Source organism: Mirounga leonina, unplaced genomic scaffold (assembly GCF_011800145.1).
Source record: "Mirounga leonina isolate KUSES-001 unplaced genomic scaffold, KU_Mleo_1.0 Mir_93, whole genome shotgun sequence".
Classification (NCBI taxonomy): domain Eukaryota; kingdom Metazoa; phylum Chordata; class Mammalia; order Carnivora; family Phocidae; genus Mirounga; species Mirounga leonina.
In genome coordinates, this window is record NW_023270854.1 from 971,528 (window position 1) to 991,304 (window position 19,777).

The following is a 19,777-nucleotide window of genomic DNA, read 5'->3' on the forward strand; positions in this document are numbered from 1 at the left end:
CCACAGGAGCGCCCAGCAGGTCGAGGGTCTGCGTGCGCATCTGTGAGAGCGCTGGTGACAGGAGGTCGCGCTCTGGAGCGCGGGGCGCAACGCGGGGCGCGGCCGCCCTCAGTCACACGCAAACGTCTCCAACACTCCTTCTGGCACAAGGGTACATGCCTGCGCCGCCCAGCGAAGAATCCACTGGCCGCACATGACTATTTTCATACGAATTAACATGAAGTGAAATAAAAAGCCCAGCTCCTCAGTCACATGAGCCACCGGCTCCCACAGTGGCCACCAGATCTAGACCATTCCCACGTCACGGGAGGGGCAGGGGCAGGGCTGGCCCGTGGGAAGCAGATGAGATGCAAGCCTTCAGCACCGCGACTATGGCGAAATCCTCCAGCGATGTATTCAAATACGAATTCTCGTTCTGAAACACCTACCATGACAGTTTGACGTACACAAGTCAGACAAATCTAAGATGAACTAGAAGACAGGCAAGATTAAGTGTGTGAAAAATAAATATAAAATTTAGGAAATGTGGATTTTACCAAGTCTACGGCAAAAGGCTCTATAAATGCAAAACCACGCTGTGCATCACATGAACGCTGCAGAGCACAGCCAGAAGGAAAGCCTCCACACCAACACTGCGTGCTGCGCTGAAACTAACGACCCACGGAGTTCCAAAGCCTTCCGCTCTGTAAACTCTGAATTAAATACCAAGGGCTAAAAACACACATAACTCAGCAGTTTATTAATTTTTTTCTCTACAACCCGGTAGAGGAAAAAAAAACCAAGATCCCCAGACTTCCGAGATGTAACTAAACTATGTGCAACACTTTGCTACTAAGAATTATCAAGAAACAAAAGTGTTATTACTAATTATTTCCTTATGCAAACACAGAAGCAAGTTGTCGGTAGGAAGCCATAATCAAATCACATGCTATTTCACAAAATTAAATGAATACAATGCTTGAGGTTTGACAAGCCTGGAGCATCACCAGAATTGCCACTGGATGATGCAGACAGAAAACAGGACCAGAAAGGAAGACAGGTGACTTGAATGCAAAGAGTAAAGGGCATGAACACCAAACATTTAAAACAAAACCTGTAACCCAAAAAGTAAATGTATGCCTTACTATGTTGTAGAGCTAAGCAGGAACATAAAACTACGGGCAATTTTTTCGTAAAATATACTGTTAAATACTGATACAGAGAGGGAGAATCTCAGAGAGGGTGGGAGAAAATAACCAGGAGCCACAGCTGGTGACACTTCAGGCATGATCGCTCAGGGGACACTCCCTATTCAGAGGTTAAGTCACCTGCCACCATCGAGGGAAAGCGACACTAAATCCAACATTGCACAGTGTGTTTTTCCTTACAACACTGTAGGATCAGCAGCTTTTCACAAAGGCCTCTATAATCAAAGTAACACTCTAATATTAAATAAAGTATCTTTAATATACCAAGATCCTGTCTCCTAAAGCTTTAACTAGCCACAGTTACGTAACTCCCAAACTTTAGAGAGCCTTCTTCCAAAAACAACCAAATTTAGACACTTATGATACCCAACAGGTACCCATGGTTACCAAGAGCAGCGCAGCCTACTGCCTTCTTAAAAGATTCGCATCTCCCCATGCTTCTGCACTGCAAATGTGCTGCAGATCCCCTGAAAGCGTAGAGACCATTAAGAACAGGAATAATCCCGGTATCTGACATCCCTCCCCCGCCCCTGACCCACCCATCCACCCCACTGTTCCTATGAAAATGCCCTCAGTGGCTCCACTTTCCTAAGGGACAAAGTGACTTTTGGTAAGAAGTGAAATATAAGTCTCCTAAGAAAGACACCACCACCAGCCCCAGAGAACTAGCATATCGATGTGCATCACAGTAACTCACAGGAAGGACAGTCCAAGTTTTAGGGGGCAGATTACAGAAAAATTTTTTCAATGTGTCAGAGCTGGAATTTTTACCAAATAATAAAAATGAGAAAGCAGTTTTTAAGCCATGAAGAAATTAAAGCCTACTCAGTTGCTGAAATTAGGAAGAATAATTTTAAAATAAGCCTCAGGGGCGTCTGGGTGGCTCAGTCCTTAAGCGTCTGCCTTCGGCTCAGGTCATGATCCTGGGGTCCTGGGATCAAGCCCCACATCGGGCTCCCTGCTCCGCGTGGAGCCTGCTTCTCCCTCTCCCACTCCCCCTGCTTATGTTCCCTCTCTCGCTGTGTCTCTCTCTGTCAAATAAATAAAATCTTTAAAATAAAATAAAATAAAATAAGCCTCACTAGTCAGAGTCTACAAATAGAAATACATTGAAATACTCACAACTCAATATTAGTTGCAACCTACCTGAAATATTTACAACTCATTATTGTTATTTGCTACCTACCTTTATTGCAATATTCACCAACATTTCCTTCTGCAATTAAACTAAGTAATTTTATGCATCTTCTACTCATTGATCCAACACCTAATAATGTTAGTAAACACTGTATTTTATAATGCCTAACATTTAGGGGAAAAAAAGTAACAAATACTCAAAAATGAAAATCTGTAAGAAATTAAGAAAATAAAACTAATCTAAGTTGTTAGATGTACAATTTTGTTGTGTAAGGTGCAGCTTCTATTTATTTTTTTTAAAGATTTTATTTGACAGAGAGAGAGCACAAGCAGAGGGAGCAGCAGAGGAAGAGGGAGAAGCAGGCTTCTCCTGAGCAAGGAGCCCGATGCAGAACTCGATCCCAGGACCCTGGGACCATGACCTGAGCCGAAGGCAGACGCTTAACCGACTGAGCCACCCAAGCACCCAAAGTGCAGTTTTTAATTTAAACAATTTCTCAGTATGGCAGATATCACTGAACAAGAAGAGCATGACAATATCTTGGATCATTTCTCATTCCGTACAGCAAAAAAGACACACATTAGTGCCATACAGACTGATTAGAACCCACCAACATGGTTCAGTTAGCTTTTTCTACACGATCACCACTTACAGAGGTAAAGACTTTATATACACATCTATTATATTTTATTGTTTTAATGTCCCCCAAACATGGGTGTTTTGCTAACATCTACATCTGGAAATATATTCTTAACATTTTCCTTTAAAAAAAAGTAATATATTACAAATAAAATCCAAAATTTGTCTACGTTCCATTTGGTAAAAACAAAGTGCTATAAAAGACCAAAATTAATTAATTCAACAATGGGGGCATCTGGCTGGCTCAGTCAGAAAAGTGTGTGATTCTTGATCCCGGGATCATGAGTTCAAGATCCATGATGAGTGTAGAGATTACTTAAATAAAACTTTCAAAAAATTAATTCAACAATGTATTCAGCACTATGAAAAGACTCCTAACATTAAAGTCCATAATTGTTGGCAACTGTTTGGTAGCAAGGGTAAGTACCCCTTCCATAGTACACAAGGCCCCTTTAGAGTCCACGCCATTTACACTAAACTGTCCACGTCCTCACAGTTTGTGCCTGTCAGTACCCACTCCCACTTCCTCCGTGTTTTCAGCCATCTCCGACGGCTCCTCTGGCATTCATTCAGTGATTCTCCATGCACACGAGATACAGGTTCTCAGCCTCCTCGACTGCAGCAATCCTCATGCCGGGTTCCCCTTAGGATGGCGAGACCGGCCTTTATCCACGTAAAGACACCAGTCGGGATTAGTCTTATTTGGAGCACAAGTCCTCACCCTAGCACGTTCCCCAGGCCACAGAGCGAAGAGCAAGGGCTTTGGTTTGTCAAATCAGACCTTGGTTCAGTTTCTGGCTTGGCCCTGGACCATCACAAGAAGGACTTTTCCAGTTCCTGGCTGCAGACAGTGCTGAGAATGAATGCCCAGCTCCTGAAGAAGGTGCGTACCAGGAAGGAAGAGCACCAACAGCACCGCTCCCGCTCCTCCCTGCACCCTGCGCTCATGGAGCACACATAGCTGTGAACTGCACACCACAGCCACGAAAAGATGACTTCTGATGGTGGCTCCAGCCAGATTCCTCTGCTGCAAGCTCTTTCCTCAGTTCACAGCCCTGGGCACCGCCCACTCCCAGCTCCCACAGCCACACTTCCACTGCCAAGTCTGCGACAGTTCAGGCTCTCTCACTGATAAGACAGTCATAACATTACACTGGATCCAATACAAATGCATGACTACTGATTTTCCTTTGTTGGTTATTGATCTCTCCACCAAAGCATGACCAATTTTCCCATGCTTTCAGTCCTCATCTGAATCCCAGTCACCTCCCCACTCAAATGATCCCATGTTCCCAATTAAGGATAAGATAAAAGTCATCTTCTCCACCACTGCTTCACCCTTCTACCCCTACCCTTCCCTCTGCTTAAAAGGATGGATATTAGTCTTCCTTCCCAAAACTGTCTTTCTCCCCAAGGTGTCCCTTTCCTTTATTTTTCAAAGACTTACACCACATGTCCCTTGATGTTTTCAGAAACATCATCCTTCTGTGTGGTTTCCCTTAATTCCGACAATGACAGGACTCTGAAATCTACATCTCCAGATCCTGCTTCTGAATCTGACAGGATTGTCTGTATTACACCAACCCAATACAAGATAGATTTTAATTAAAAAACTGTCAATAGTTTTAGATGAGCAATCTATGAAAAAAAAAAAACAAAACCCATAGCTCACATCACACTTTATGGTGAAATACTGAAAGCTTTCTAGGACTATGAACGAGGAGCAAGACGGTACACTCGCCACTGCTATTCCATATAAGAGTGCATGTTCCAGACAGACCCATAGGCAAAAAAAGAAAAGAAAAGGCATACAGGCTATAAAACGAAGAACTAAAACGGTCTCTGTTTGCAGATGACAGGACTGTCCAAGTAGAAAATTACATGGAATCTACACAAACACTCTTAGCACTAACAGTAAGTTCAGCAAGGTTGTAGGATACAAGACAAGCATACAAAATCCAACTCTAGTTCTATACACCAGCAATGAACATGTGGAAACCAAAATTTAAAATACCAGTTACAAACACGAAGAAGGGAAAAGAAAAGAAAAAAAAAGAAAGAAATACTTAGGAATAAATCTAACACGTGTAAGACGTGTGTGCTGAAAACTACAAAATGCTGATAAAAAGGTCAAAGTTCTCAATAAATGGAGAGAAGTAAATTGTGATCTAGACGATTCAACACAGTAAACATGTCATTTCCCCCAAGTTAATATACAGGTAAAACATAATTCCTATCAAAATCCCTGAAAGGATTTTACAGACTGGGCTAGATTATTCTAAAATGTCTATGGAAAGGCCTAAATAACTAGATGGCTAAGAAAATCCTGAAAAAGAATAAAATACAAGGAATCAACCTGCCCCATCTGAAGACTTAGATAGAGACAGTTCTCCAGACTGGGTGGCACTAGCAGGGCAGACGAAGGGACAAGACAGGAAACAAGCCCCACGCACGTGTAGCCAACCGACCAGAGACACAGCATAAAAGCAATTCAACCACGGTGCTGGAGCATTTGGATATACGCAGGCAAAACATAAATCTAAACCAAAACTTCCCACCTTATACAAAAATAACTCAAAAAGGATCTAAATAATGTTAAACTATAAAACTTAGAGAGGAAAATCTTTGAGACACAGGGCTGGGCGAAAAGTTCTTCAACGTGACACCAAAAGTGCAGTGCTCAAAAGAAAAAAACAAACAGCTGGACTTCATCAAAATTAAAGACTTTGGATCTGTGGGAAAACTCTCAGAGGATGAAAAGACAAGCTACAGAAGGGAAGAAAATAGTTGCAAACTACCCACCTAACAGAAGACTCACAAGTGAAATATATAAAGAACTCTTAAAACTTCACCAGAAAAAAAACCAAACCAAGAAGAAAATAGACCTACAGAAACATTTACTGAAGAAGACATGCCTAAGGCAAATAAGACAGTCAACCTCACTAGTCCTTTAGAAAATGCAAACAACCTGAGGCCACAGTGAGCTGTCACTACACACATATTCCAGCAGCTAAAATAAAAAACAGTGACAACAAGGTTGACAAGGAGATACTGAATCTCTCCTTCACTGCTGGTGGGAATGTGAAATGGTACAACCACTCCGGGAAACAGTTCAGCACTTTCATAAAAAACTAAACATATGCTTATTATGCAACCCAGCAACTGCACTCCTGAGCATTTAGCCCAAAGAAAGGAAAACTTATGTCCACACACAAAAAAAACCTGTACATGATGATTCACAGCAGCCAGAAACTTGAAACAATCTAAATGTCCTATAGTAGGTGAATGGTTAAACAAACATTCATCCATCCCCTGGAATGCCAGTCAGCAATGAAAAGGAAAAACTATTGATACACACAACTACTTGAATGGTTATCAAGGGCACTGTGTTGACTGAAATAGGCCAATCTCCAAAAATCACAAATTGAATGGTTTCACTTATTTGACATTCTCAAAATTATAATTATAGAAATAGAGATGGATTAGTGGTTGCCAGAGGCTAGGGCCTGGGGTAGGAGAGAGAACATGACTATAGAAGGCAGCAGATAGGAGACACCTGCAGTAATGGGACAGTTTTGTATCTTTACTGCAGTGGTGGTTACACAGACCTACACATGCAGTAAAATGTAGTAACTATATACAGTTTATACCAGCATCAACTTTCTGGTTTGATGCAACCACTGGGGGGGGGCCTGGGGGGCTCAGTCAGTTAAGCGGCTGCCTTTGGCTCAGGGTCCTGCGATCCAGTCCCCCGATCCAGTCCCGTGTGGGGCTCCCTGCTCAGCAGGGAGCCTGCTTCTCCCTCTCCCTCTGCCCCTCCCCACCTCAGGCTCACTCTTTCTCTTTCAAATAAATGGATAAAATCTTAAAAAAAAAAAAAAAAAAGATGCAACCACTGGGGGGAACTGGGTGAAGGGTAAGTGGGACCCCTCTATACTAACTTTTTTTTTTTTTTTTAAAGATTTTATTTATTTATTTGACAGAGAGAGACACAGCGAGAGAGCGAACACAAGCAGGGGGAGGGGGAGAGGGAGAAGCAGGCTCCCCGCAGAGCAGGGAGCCCGATGTGGGACTCGATCCTGGGACTCCAGGATCATGACCTGAGCCGAAGGCAGTCGCTTAACCCACTGAGCCACCCAGGCGCCCCCCTCTATACTAACTTTGCAATTTCCTGTGAAGCTATAATTATTTCAAAAGAAAAGCATTTTTTTTAAGATTTTATTTATTGAGAGAGAGAGAGAGAGAGGAGTGAGAGAGAGAGCATGAGCAGGGGAGAGGGGCAGGGGTAGAGGGAGAAGCAGGCTCCCCGCTGAGCAGGGAGCCCGATGGGGGACTTGATCCCAGAACCCTGGGATCATGACCTGAGCTGAAGGCAGATGCTTAACCAACTGAGCCACCCAGGCACCCCAGAAAAGTTTTTTTTTTTTTTAATAAAACAAAGTAAAAGGGGGCGCCTGGGTGGCTCAGTTGGTTAAGCGACTGCCTTCGGCTCAGGTCATGATCCTAGAGTCCCAGGATCGAGTCCCACATCAGGCTCCCTGCTCGGCGTGGGGTCTGCTTCTCCCTCTGACCCTCCTCCCTCTCATGCTCTCGGTCTCTCATTCTCTCTCTCAAATAAATAAATAAAATCTTAAAAAAAAAAAAAAAAGTAAAAGGATGAAAATTATATACCATGCAAATACTAACCAAAGAAAGCTGGTAGAGAGAAGAGAGAGAGCAAAAGAGAGAGACAAATCAAGAAACAAGTCTTAATAACAGAGAACAGACTGATGGTCACCAGAGGGAGGCGGCGAGGGGAGGGGGGAAATAGGTGGAGGGGATGAAGGAGGGCACTTGTGTTAAGCACAGGGTGATGTATGGAAATGCTGAATCACTATATTGTACACCTGAAGCTAATATAACGCCGTATGTCAACTAACTGGAATTAAAATAAAGAAATAAAAATAAAAATAAAGAAAGCTGGTATTTTATTTAAGTTGGAAATTATGAGCATGCATAGAAGAAATATTATCAGAGATAAAGATCAATCCAACAGTAAGTTAGTAACCCTACACTCGCATCATCTAATAACATACTCTAAAACATATAAAGCAACACTAATTTAAAGCAGTAGACACATCCTCAATGATGTTGAGACACACAAGTTTCTCAGTAACTGATAAGTAAAGTCTGAATATGAATACAGAAGATTCAAACAAGACTATTAACAAATTAGTCAAATAAATGGATAAAATCTTTTTTTTTTTAAAAAAAAGCAACACAGTCAACAAAAAAGTACAAACGCTTTTCAAATACACACAGAAAATTGACTAACACTGCCCATATACGATGAATCATAAAGTAAGTTTCAACACACTACAAGACTGAAAGAAAAAAATCCTAAGTATGTTCTCGGGCCACAGTGGAATTAAGGTAACAGTCGATCACGTGGCACCTGGGTGGCTCCGTCCATGAAGCATCTGACTTCAACTCAGGTCATGATCTCAGGGTCCTGGGATCCAGCCCCTGTGTCTCCAGTCTCCCAGCTCAGCAGGGAGTCTGCTTCTCCCTCTCCCTCTGCCCCTCTCCCACTGCTTGTGCTCTCTCTCTCTTGCTCTCACTTTCTCGCTCTCAAACAAATAAATAAAATCTTTAAAAAAAAGATAACAATCAATTACAAAAAGATAATTAGGAAAATTCCCGACTGTTTGGAAATTAATCAGCATGGTTCTAAATTGAACATCAACTAAAGCAGAAATGACAAGGTAAATGAGAACATATTTTGAACTAAATAATAATGAAAATACCATGTGTCAAAACTGAAATGCATCTATTTTTAAAAAAGAAAAAAGTACAATGCTGGTGATCTGAGAATCCATCTGATGAAGTCAGAAAAAGAAAGGCAAGTTAAACTCAGTATGAAAAAAATTAAGGGCAGACCAGACTTCAATGACACAGGAAGCAGACATCCTAAGAGGGACACAGTGTCACTCATACAGTGTCCCACAGAGAATGTTTAACCTGAATCTAATGGCGAGGAGACCTCAGACAAACCCAAATCTTAAATGTTCTATAAAATACTTGTTGTGTAGTTCTCATAAATATCAATGGAATGCAAGACAAAGAAAGGGCAAGAGCGGCTCCAGATTCATGGAGATGGCCACCTAAACACCAGGCCAGCCTAGAGAGGAAGGGCGCTCTGCAGGCAGGATCGGGACAGGAGACCGAGCTGTGTCAGAGCGAAATCTCCTGAATATGGCAACTGCCTGGTGGCCACGTACGAAAATAGCCTCTTCCTAAGAAACATGCACTGAACTACTAAGATCAAAGAGGAATGAAGTAACAAGCAACCTCGTCTGAAATCACTCTGAAAATAACAGATATAAAGAGAATGGTAAATAAATGTGGCAAAAGATTAAACATTAGTGATCTTAGGCAAAGGGCATAGAGGAATTCTCGCAACTTTTCTATAAGTTTGGATTTATTTCAAGATAAAAGTGAATTTATTTCAAGTTTGGATTTATTTCATGATAAAAGTTTAAAATTTCAAAAGCAAAGACAACACCAGAAGTTTGGCTCTTTGAAAAGAACTGATAACCTCCTATCAAGATTAATAGGAGAAAGGGAGAGATAAATTAACAATATCAGGAATAATAAAATGTGACATCGCTCCTGAACCTCATACATTTTATATTACAGGAATTTATATATTTGAAAGTAGATAAACCCCTTGAAAAGCACAAAGCATCACAAGGGACACAAGAAAAACAAAACAAAACAATTCTGCATAGCCCTGCAACTGTTAAAGAAATTAAGTCTAGACTTAGTTAAGTACCCCCAAAGAATACTCCAGGAATATTGGCTATTTAACCTAGAAAATGTTTTTTTAAAAAACTGTATCACTCATTAAAAATTAGTAACACAAGTCAGTGATTTCTAAAACCCTGTTTAGCCATGAAATTCCTTCTTCATATGAAAAGCTTACAATATACAGGAAAGATGAAGACAGACACTAATTGGAAGCTGAGAGGGGGTGATAAGCCTAAATCCTGCTCAGGCTCACTTCCCCATTCTGCGTGGTCAATCTCTTTGAGGGATTCCTCAGAGTCCCTGGGAGTCCACAGACCACTGTTTGAATACAACTACGTGACCCGACCCAAAAATCAAATCGGTTGTAAAAACATCTTTTTGCAAACTTCTAAAGAGATAATGAGGATGATAAATAAGATATCTTTCTACAATTACTTATATCTCTTTTATGGTCAAAGGGATATAAGTTCAAGATGGTAAGAAAGGCACTGACCACAAACTTTAAAGAGCAGAAAGACTATAAAAACAGTAATTTATTCGACATACCCCACCCAAGTTATGCTGGCATCAGTCAGCTGAAATCTTGCCCTACCTGTCCCTAGGGCTGGAGGACAGTCAATGGTCAAATGTCCTAGACACAGAGTGTGGTTTCACAGACCAGACTCTTAAGTCAAGGGTGAGCACAGCTGATGAAGTTTATCTCAACCACCAGTGAACTTGTTTAAATATGAGCAGTTCTTATCTCTGTTTCTTTCTAGTTAAATTTACTGAAGAATCTTCCTCCAAGTCAAAGCATTTGAGTCGAATAATACACAGAGCTACGGTGTTATTAAACTGCATTTTACGGGTCCCTACCTGCCTTTCTGGATGAGAGCAGGACCACAGATGGAAGAGAGCACGGTTTACAAATGCTGACACAGTGACCAGAACTGACTCTACCATGCAGTCAATACAAAACCACTAATCTTTCTCCATTTTCTAAACATTTAAATGTCTCATAAAAAAAGTGAACTTGAGGACGCCTGGGTGGCTCCGTCGATTAAGCGTCTGCCTTCAGCTCAGGTCATGATCCCAGCGTCCTGGGATCAAGCCCAACATCAGGCTCCTTGCTCAGCGGGGAGTCTGCTTCTCCCTCTGCTGCTCCCCCTGCTTGTGCTCTCTCTCTGCTGTGTGTGTGTGTGTGTCTCTGTCTCCCTCGGACAAATAAATAAAATCTTAAAAAAAGAAAGTGAACTTGGCATTCCATCCCTTTCTGATTAGCAATGTTTGGTTTTGACTAATGTTTAACACTTTCCATTATGTCATTTCACTGAGAGTGTCTTCTTTAGTTTGATATAAAAATAAGTATGTTAGAAGCCGAGCTTCTAAATACCTCAACTGTATACCTGAGAGCATAGGAAATTAGGCAGCAAGAGATCACAAACCTGGTGCAGAGGAACTTCCATCCTCCACAGACAAACCACTCTAGTCCTCTTTTTCTCTGTGTGATCCTAGCTCGTGGTAACGTATGGTAATCACTTTCGTCATTCTCGAAGCCTTCTTCAGACATCATTAATGGCATTTCATCCAAATGGGCAGACTCATCTTCCAGCTGGTACCTGGTCAGAGGTAAAAACAGAGTGCTGAGGCAGGCCAAGCAGCCTTCTGTCACCAGTAAGGGTATTATTTAAGACAAGAGCTGGTCCCATTCTACGAACCACATTTTTCTTTTTTCTTCAAACTCAGCTGTCTACAGAGGAGGCAAACCATTATAAATAAGGGATGCTACTTTCCTTTACAAAAAATGTATTTAGCCAGGGTCAGCAGGAAAGGAACAGGCTGCCCAAGGAAGTGGACATGACCATGCTAGAAGGGGAGCCCTCCACAAAGCCACTGGTGTGAACAGTCAGCTCAACAGTACCACCCACTCACGGTGTTCAATTCAGGAATATAAAAAAAAATCATCTGAAATATTAGCAAAAAATGTATACTTCCAGGTCATATCTAAATACTCTGCTACAGACTGATGGGATGTAAAATCTGCCCAACTTCATATTCATCAAAGTCGTGGAAGTGACTTTTGAACTATGTAAGTATCTTCTGTTGAAAGGTGGGAACACGGTCCCCTGGTTTGTTGTCAGATTTGATATATGCAGCAAGGATGCTATGTCCCACTTACACTTACTCTCTGTCTCTGTTATTCCCTTTCCTAAACTTTCTATTCAATGCAATAATTTCCTCCACAACCAGCATCCCTTTTAGAGTTCAATAATCCTCTTCTGATTCCAAAAACAGGCAGTCTACTGTATCAAGTTCCCATTTTATCTCTCCTCAGTCACGGACACATTTACATTTTAAAACTAAAAGCTTACCTTGAGAACCAAGAATTCATCAGAAAGTATAATGCAGAGCCCACGAATGCTATCTTATTTGATTTTACATCAAGTCTCTGTGGTAGGTATTAACCTCAATTGTAAAAATCAGAGCGCAGACCTCTGTGTCCCTGGGACAGGATGGTAGTCACTGAAACTGAAATTTCCCCTCGCACCCTCTGAAGTCCACAGACTTTATACAAGACAAATAAAACCAACCAAGCCCACAACTACAGCATAAATGAGTGCCAGACAATACCACAATCTACTTAAAGACAACAGCAAACCTCAAACAGGATAAAGTCAAAGGAAATCACAAAAAGCACATTGTAATCAAACTACTCGAAGCAAAGATGAAGGAAAAACTCTTGGAAGCAGCCAGAGGAAAACACTCATTACATATAGAAGCGCATCAACTCAAATGCCCATGGACTTCTTATGGAGAGAGATGAGGTCAGAGGACAGGAACTCCATGTCTAAGTGCTGAAAGGGAAAAAGGCTCAACCCAGAATTCCTTTTTTTTTTTAAATATTTTTTGAAGATTTTATCTATCCATTTGACAGAGACACAGCGAGAGAGGGAACACAAGCAGGGGGAGTGGGAGAGGGAGAAGCAGGCTCCCCACAGAGCAGGGAGCCCGATGCGGGGCCCGATCCCAGGATGCCGGGACCATGACCTGAGCCGAAGGCAGACGCCCAAGGACTGAGCCACCCAGGCGCCCCTCAACCCAGAATTCTATAGCCAGCAAAAAGATCCTCTAGGAATGAAGGCCAAACAAAAACATTCTCAGATGAAAGATAAAACTTGGAGGATATGTTACCATCAGACCTCCTACAAAAGAAAGCTAAAGAAAGTTTCAAGACAAAGAAAAATGATACCATCAGGAAACTTGGAATTTCAGAAATAAAGAACACAAAATTCTTTAAAATGTGTATGACTATTGAAAGCAAAAGCTGTAACATCATCTGGTGAAGTTTTCAGTATAGAAAGATGTGAATGGATATGGCAGCTATCCCGTAAGAAGCAGGCAATTCCATAGCTTACATTAAGTGTAAAATATGAACAGTGAAAAGTTAGCTGTGTATACTGCAATCCTTAGAGTGGAGCTTCTCAACAGCAGTACCATTAACATTTTGGGTCTCAGGGTTCTGTTGATGGAGCTGTCCTGCGCATTGTGGAATGTTCAACAGCAAACCAGGCCACTATGCACTTGATGCCAGGAGCGGTACCCCCCGAGTCGTGACAATAAAAATGTGTCCAGGGGGGGCGCCTGGGTGGCTCAGTCGTTAAGCGTCTGCCTTCGGCTCAGGTCATGATCCCAGGGTCCTGGGATCGAGCCCTGCATCGGGCTCCCTGCTCGGCCGGGAGCCTGCTTCTCCCTCTTCCACTCTCCCAGCTTGTGTTCCCTCTCTCGCTGTGTCTCTCTCTCTGTCAAATAAATAAATAAATAAAATCTTTAAAAAAAAATGTGTCCAGATGTCGCCAAATGTCACCTGGAGGACAAAAATCACTACCTACAAAAAAAATAAAAATACTTGAAATATAATGGCATATAATGTTAAAAGATTAAAAATAAAAAGATGGAAAAAGATACGATACAAACGCTCTTTCAAAGGAAGAAAAGTAGCTATTACAATATGACAAAGAAGACATCAAAAAAATAAAATGGAAGAACTGCCCAGGATAAAAAAGAACATTATATAATGATAAAAGATCAAATCACCCATAAGCCCTAGCAATCATAAATGTGCATGCACCTACCACCAGTTTCAAAATACACAAAGTATGAAATATGTAAGTAAAAGGACAAAGAAACAAATCGATAATACTGCCGGAAGACTTCGTAACTCCTCTCTCAGTAATTGATGGAAGAAACAGACTATCAGAAAGGACAGAAAGACGTGGTCAACACTGTCAGCCAACCTACCCTGCCTGGCATTTACAGAGCACTCTACCCTACACAGCAGAATGTTCTCATCAAGTGCACAATGAACCCTCATCCCCACGGACCACATCCTGGGCCATAACACAAACAAATTCAAGAAGAACTGAAATTAGACAAAGTATGTTCTCTCACCATAAAGGAATTTCTTTTAAAAATCAGTAACAGAAAGGGACGCCTGGATGGCTCAGGTGCTTAAGGGTCTGCCTCAGCTCAGGTCATGATCTTAGGGTCTTGGGATCGAGTCCTGCTTCTGGCTCCCTGCTCAGCGGGGAGTCTGCTTCTCCCTCTTCCCCTCCCCCCACTCATGCTTGCACTCTCTCTCTGAAACAAATAAATCTTTAAAAAAAAAAAAAATCAGGGGCACCTGGCTGACTCAGCCAGTTAAGCATCTGCCTACAGCTCAGGTCGTGATCCCAGGGTCCTGGGATCAAGCTCTCTGCTCAGCGGGGCGTCTACTTCTCCCTCTGCCACTCTCTCCCTGCTCATGCTCTCTTTCTCTGTCTCTCAAAATCTTTAAAAATAAATTTAAAAATAAATAAATCAATTACAGAAAGATATTTGGAAAATCCACTAATACTTGGAGGGAGGGGCACAGAAGCACCATTTGGGAACAGAACTGTCACGACGCTGGAGAATCATCCAATTCTTCACAACTGCAAATGGAAACTTGAGAACAGCAGAAGTTCTAGAGATCAGCACCTTAAGCTAGAACGCACACTCAGAACCAGTCATCACAGGACAACCTGACGTCTACCTGCTGGTGTGATACAGTAAGAAGCAGGTCCAACACACGCACACAGCTACCGCAGTTACTCAATCCCAGAGCAGTGGTTCTCAAAGTGCAGTCCACAGAAATTCTTGGCGCCAGAGACTTCTGGAAGTAGCCTACAGTTGGTATCGAGAGCCCTCGCACTCTGCTGCTTGAGAAGCACTGCTCTGGGGCTAATTTTCACGTGATGGGAAGCACACAAAATAAGAGCACTACAGCCAGGTCCAGGAGGTACTGATCCAGATGCTACAGACCACCAGCCCGGACTCTTCAAAAACGCCACATCATCAGAAGAAAGAAAACCACCACAAAGATTTCTCCAAATTAAAAGAAATTAAAAAGATACAACCAATGAGGGGCGCCTGGGTAGCTCAGTCGTTAAGTGTCTGCCTTCGGCTCAGGTCATAATCCCAGGATCCTGGGATCGAGCCCTGCGTCGGGCTCCCTGCTCAGCAGGAAGCCTGCTTCCCTCTCTCCCACTCCCCCTGCTCGTGTTCCCTCTCTCTCTCTGTCTCTCTCTTTGTCAAATAAATAAATAAAATCTTTAAAAAAAAAAGAATGACAATGGTGAGTGCTACTACAGATAATCAGGAATATCCAAGAACAGAATTATTTCCATTCTGCCCTATAAAATGTTACTGAAATACGTCTTCTACAGTACATAACAAGCTTTAAATGTATATGACCTATATACACAACGTACAGTACCTAAACAAGCTTCATATGTGCAAACTTAGTTATCTTGTTAGCAGTCCTTCAGGGAATCTCTGCATGTGGGTGTTCACACACCTGCATGTGTGTGTGGGCGTGTGCATGTGCAGGTATGCCTTGATGGTGCCAGGCAGTCCTCTGCTTACTAGGATTCTGTGAAAAGGTCAGAAGGCAAGATTCCAGAAGCCTCTACCTTCTTGAAACTTTATTTTTGAAACAGGTGCCTAGCTGTCAAGAATCCAAACACAAGTGGACTTCAATGACTGTAAAGATGTCCTTGGACAATAAGGCCAATGCTGACCTGCTACCTAAGCTCCTTTTACCATCTTTTTAACATGTGGTAACTAAAAAATAATCCAGCAAGTGGATTATTGAGTCACAGGTTACTGAGTTACCCCCCACTATTGGACAGAGAAGACATTTATAACTTCCCACTAAATAATGTTTCAGTGCAAATATCTGTACACAGAACTTTCTCCGTATTTTTACATGAATTCTTTCAAAGAATCCCAGAACTGTAATAGTTATATAAAGTCATAAGCTCTAAAACACTTGGAATATTATTGCCAAATGCAAATTTAAACTCCCACCACTATGAGTGCTATGAATAACGCCAAAAGCAATTTTACCTCACCCTCATCAGACGAGAGCTAAATACATATAACCCTTCACTTAAATAAAGGGAGGAAAACAGCATCTTGTCATCACTGGCACCGATTCACTTTTGCTATCACACGGGGTCCTGCACTACTACTTACAAACTGTGGCTAAGGCTGCTCCCCATGCTGTTCAGTGGAGCTGGGCATATTTGGGGCATGTGCACTGGGGGCACCCCAGGAACTAGGACCCTCTCCCGGGGCACCAGCCTCCTCACAGGTCAATCTTCACTGGCCAGGAACTCAATATGCCTCTTCAGCAAATGTCACCAGGACCTTGACTGTTTCTGTTGGTGATGTGGTCCCCAGTGGTGTGCCCTAAATTACTTTTGCCCATAAACCCTGTTACTCTCAGTGAGCACTTCTACCAAATACGAAGATTTGCAGGGATGTATACGCTACACAACAACAGAAATGGCGATGTTATTTATGCAAGAGTCCATCTCTTCCACACTGACTTGTAGTATCTCTTAAATGTTTTGTATTAGAGTAATTTGGGCGCAAGAAAACAGGACTTTAACCTACAGCCACATGGAACTGGACTGTCTGCAAGGGCCTACAGAAGGAGACGCAGCATGTTGACACCCTGATTGTAACCGTGTGAGACCATACGGTTCTGACCTTCAGAACTGGAAAATAATACGTTTGTTTTAAGCCACTAGATTTATGATAATTTACAACAGCAACAGGACACTAATACAACTGCACAGCAACTGATGACACGCTTTTGTTTTCTTTGTTTTCTGAGTCAATTTGACAATCCTGCTCCCCGCTTCCTAGCTCTCACCTTTCCTCGCTCATGCGAAACGGCCCTCGGACAAGAGAGGGTGGTAAGTAGAAGACAGCGGTGTTCTCCTCATGGAGGATGTAAGTGTGCCGACAGCCCGTGCTGAGGCTCTCCCGGGCCCTCTGGTGCTTCGGTGCAGGGCCCGTTAGGCATCGAGGGGAACCGACACACAGCACATGACAAATACAGGGACCACCTGCCCTTAGACCGTAAAGCAGAGAATGAGCCTGAGCAGATGGTGAGGGGATCCTTAGCAAACACTAACCACCCTAACACTTCTCCTCCTCCCAATATAACTTCATATAAAACATGAAAACCACGAGACCTCTGAAACTACTGGAATACAAAGAGTACATTAGGCTGAGGACCCCAAGGAAGATCACCTCTCAAAATCCTTACAGGAAGGTGAACAAATGTTCTGCAAGCCATTTGGCTATGCTGGGTATATACACTCAGTCAACTGCTGAGCACCAACACGTGTGTGCCTACACTGAAAACACGGCAGTCAGTAACAGACGCAGCTTGTAACTCACAGGCTCAGACTCATTCATCAGTAAATTTAAAATGATAGCAGTGGCAACTGGCGAGACAGTCACCTAGCCCTTGGAGGGTGCCGACTGAGCTCAGGCTGCAGGGGCTGCATGCAGGTAGAGGAGCAGGGTGCGTGTGGAATGACCGCTGCATACGGGAAGGTAGGGGAGGTAGGAGGGGCAGTGCACAGCTCAGGAAGGACTGCCAGCCACCCAAGCTAAGCCACAACTATCCAAGGGAATTCTAGAACTGGAGCTGGGACACAGAAGGCAGCCTGCTTCGAGATAACTACAACTATTAACTCCTGTAAGAAGAGCGACTAGAGGTCCACACCGCTATGCAGACTAGGACGCCCAGAATAGCTGTCTTCTGAAAGAGAAGACACAGACAGACATACACACATGTAAAAAGGATTAGAAAACGTTTCCCATAAAAATGGAAGATTAAATACATGACTATCTTCAATACCAAAAATACTGCTTTTTCTTAAAGCTGAAACCTACAGAACAGAAAACAAGAGATGATAACAAAATGCAGAAGGCTAGAAAGCAGATAGATGGATGGTAAATAAGCAGATCCAAGAAAAACAGGAGTCTCAGCACAGCAGCGAGGAAGCAGGAGAACCTTGGGACCCTGGAGGGGCGGGTCTGGTGCCAGGCCGACCTCTGAAGTGGGTGTGGAAGGAGGATAGAGTAGGAACTGACTGAAAGCTACTGAAGGAACATCTGGATCTTCAGGTTACCCCTCCCTGCTACAGATCAAGGGACATCTACCCCCTGAGGGAGGGAGGGGAGGAGAGAAAGAGAGGGCGAGGCTGAGGGAAGGACAACGAACGAACGTGGGTGCAAGCCAGCCTGGCCTCCCTTCCCTGATGCCCAGGTAGGAATTCAGCGTTGAGAGGAGGAGGAAGGACAGGAGAAGCCAGCAGCCAGTGTTTGCTGAAACTGTCAGGCCTGAATCTAACACTTCGCCTACGTTTATTTAATTCCTAGTTTTAGACAATTACCACAGAAAATTCTTACTATAAAAAAGAAAAATAACTGAAATGTCCAATAACTGAAATGTCCAAGACCAAATGTGGTCTCTCCATACAATGTGACATCACTCAGTTTAAAAGAAGTAGGGAATGTGACGCGTGCTATGGCACGAAGCTTGAAAACATCTCGCTCAGTGAAATAAGCCAGACACAAGACAGACCTTGAAGGGCTCCACTTCCGCGAGGTGACAGCAGTCAACTGCACAGACACAGAGGTACAGAGAGGCGACGGGGGCCGGGAAGGGGACAGCGCGGCGTCTCACGGGTGCAGAGCTCGGGTTTGGGACGAGGAAGGAGGCCTGGGGGCGGGAGGTGAAGACAGCAGTCCAACAGCGTGAATGTGCTCACGGCCACTGCACCGCACGCTTGGGTAGACGTGGTTAAGATGGTAAATTTTATGCCTGATATAAATTTTTTAAAAAGGAACAAATTCTATAAATATTGCTGGTATCCGGCTCCCTAGCAGCCACGTAACCCCTGGCAGATGGATATTTCCTCATCATTACCCGCATCTCCAACATACGAAGCTGGTTTCTACCCCTGGGGTCTGCCTGAGCGCACCACCAGGCCCCTTCCCCTCACCCTCCTGCCGGCTGCCACAGTTAAGGCACTAGAATCGGTATGGCTCTCCTGGAAAAGCCAGATCCTCACACGCCAGGCATATTCAGGCAAGAGTCTGATCACTTGGGGAGCTGGTCTGTCAGTGAGACCAAACACCAGAAGGAGAAAGAACACTCCTGAAGGCCTCGGGACTGTGAGGCCCTGGAGAAGGGGGCTGGGGTCTGCGGAGCCCTTCCCACAGCCGGGCACCCAGGGTGCCTGTATTCTGCATGGTCCAAGAAGAAAAGTTCAGAGCAAATGAGAAACTTTTACAGCACGTGACAGTAAAACCATTCCTCAGAAACAGTTCTCACAAATAAAATTTAAAAAAAGCAAACACTTTGAATGACAGATGAGCAAAGACAATTCATAAAAAAAGAAATACAGTTGTACTTAGAGAATTATGTGCAGCCACATTAGGAACTCCAACCCTTCCCACACACACCTAAGGGACTGCCCTGTGTGAGCACTGTCCCGAGGGCTGCAGGACAGACAGGACAAACACAAGAAGGGGGCTGGCTACTTGCAAAGGGAGAAGTGTTGGGAAGACTATAACAAAGAAGGCGCGAGGGCCAGAAGGAAGCCGAGTCGGCCAGAAGGAAGCCGACTCTCAAGAGGGACACATGCCTGAAAGGAAC

At 43.3% G+C, this 19,777-nt stretch overlaps 1 protein-coding gene across 9 annotated transcripts in view; it reads right to left on the bottom strand.

Annotated features, from left to right (window-relative positions):
* ATP9B (ATPase phospholipid transporting 9B (putative)) overlaps window positions 1-12,640 on the bottom strand; it is a 229,832-nt gene extending 217,192 nt beyond the window's left edge. For 4 of the 9 annotated variants that reach the window (XM_034996239.1, XM_034996240.1, XM_034996242.1 and 1 more), the window contains exons 1-2: window positions 12,105-12,638; window positions 11,178-11,351 (exon numbers count right to left, since the gene is read on the bottom strand). In XM_034996239.1, the coding sequence (XP_034852130.1) occupies window positions 11,178-11,351; window positions 12,105-12,124 (194 nt within the window). In that variant the 5' untranslated portion in view covers window positions 12,125-12,638. Of the gene's footprint in view, window positions 1-11,177; window positions 11,352-12,104 lie in introns of all 9 variants that reach the window. The other 5 variants (XR_004677674.1, XM_034996246.1, XM_034996245.1 and 2 more) reach the window with 3 other exon arrangements.
* Between the last annotated feature and the right edge of the window lie 7,137 nt (window positions 12,641-19,777).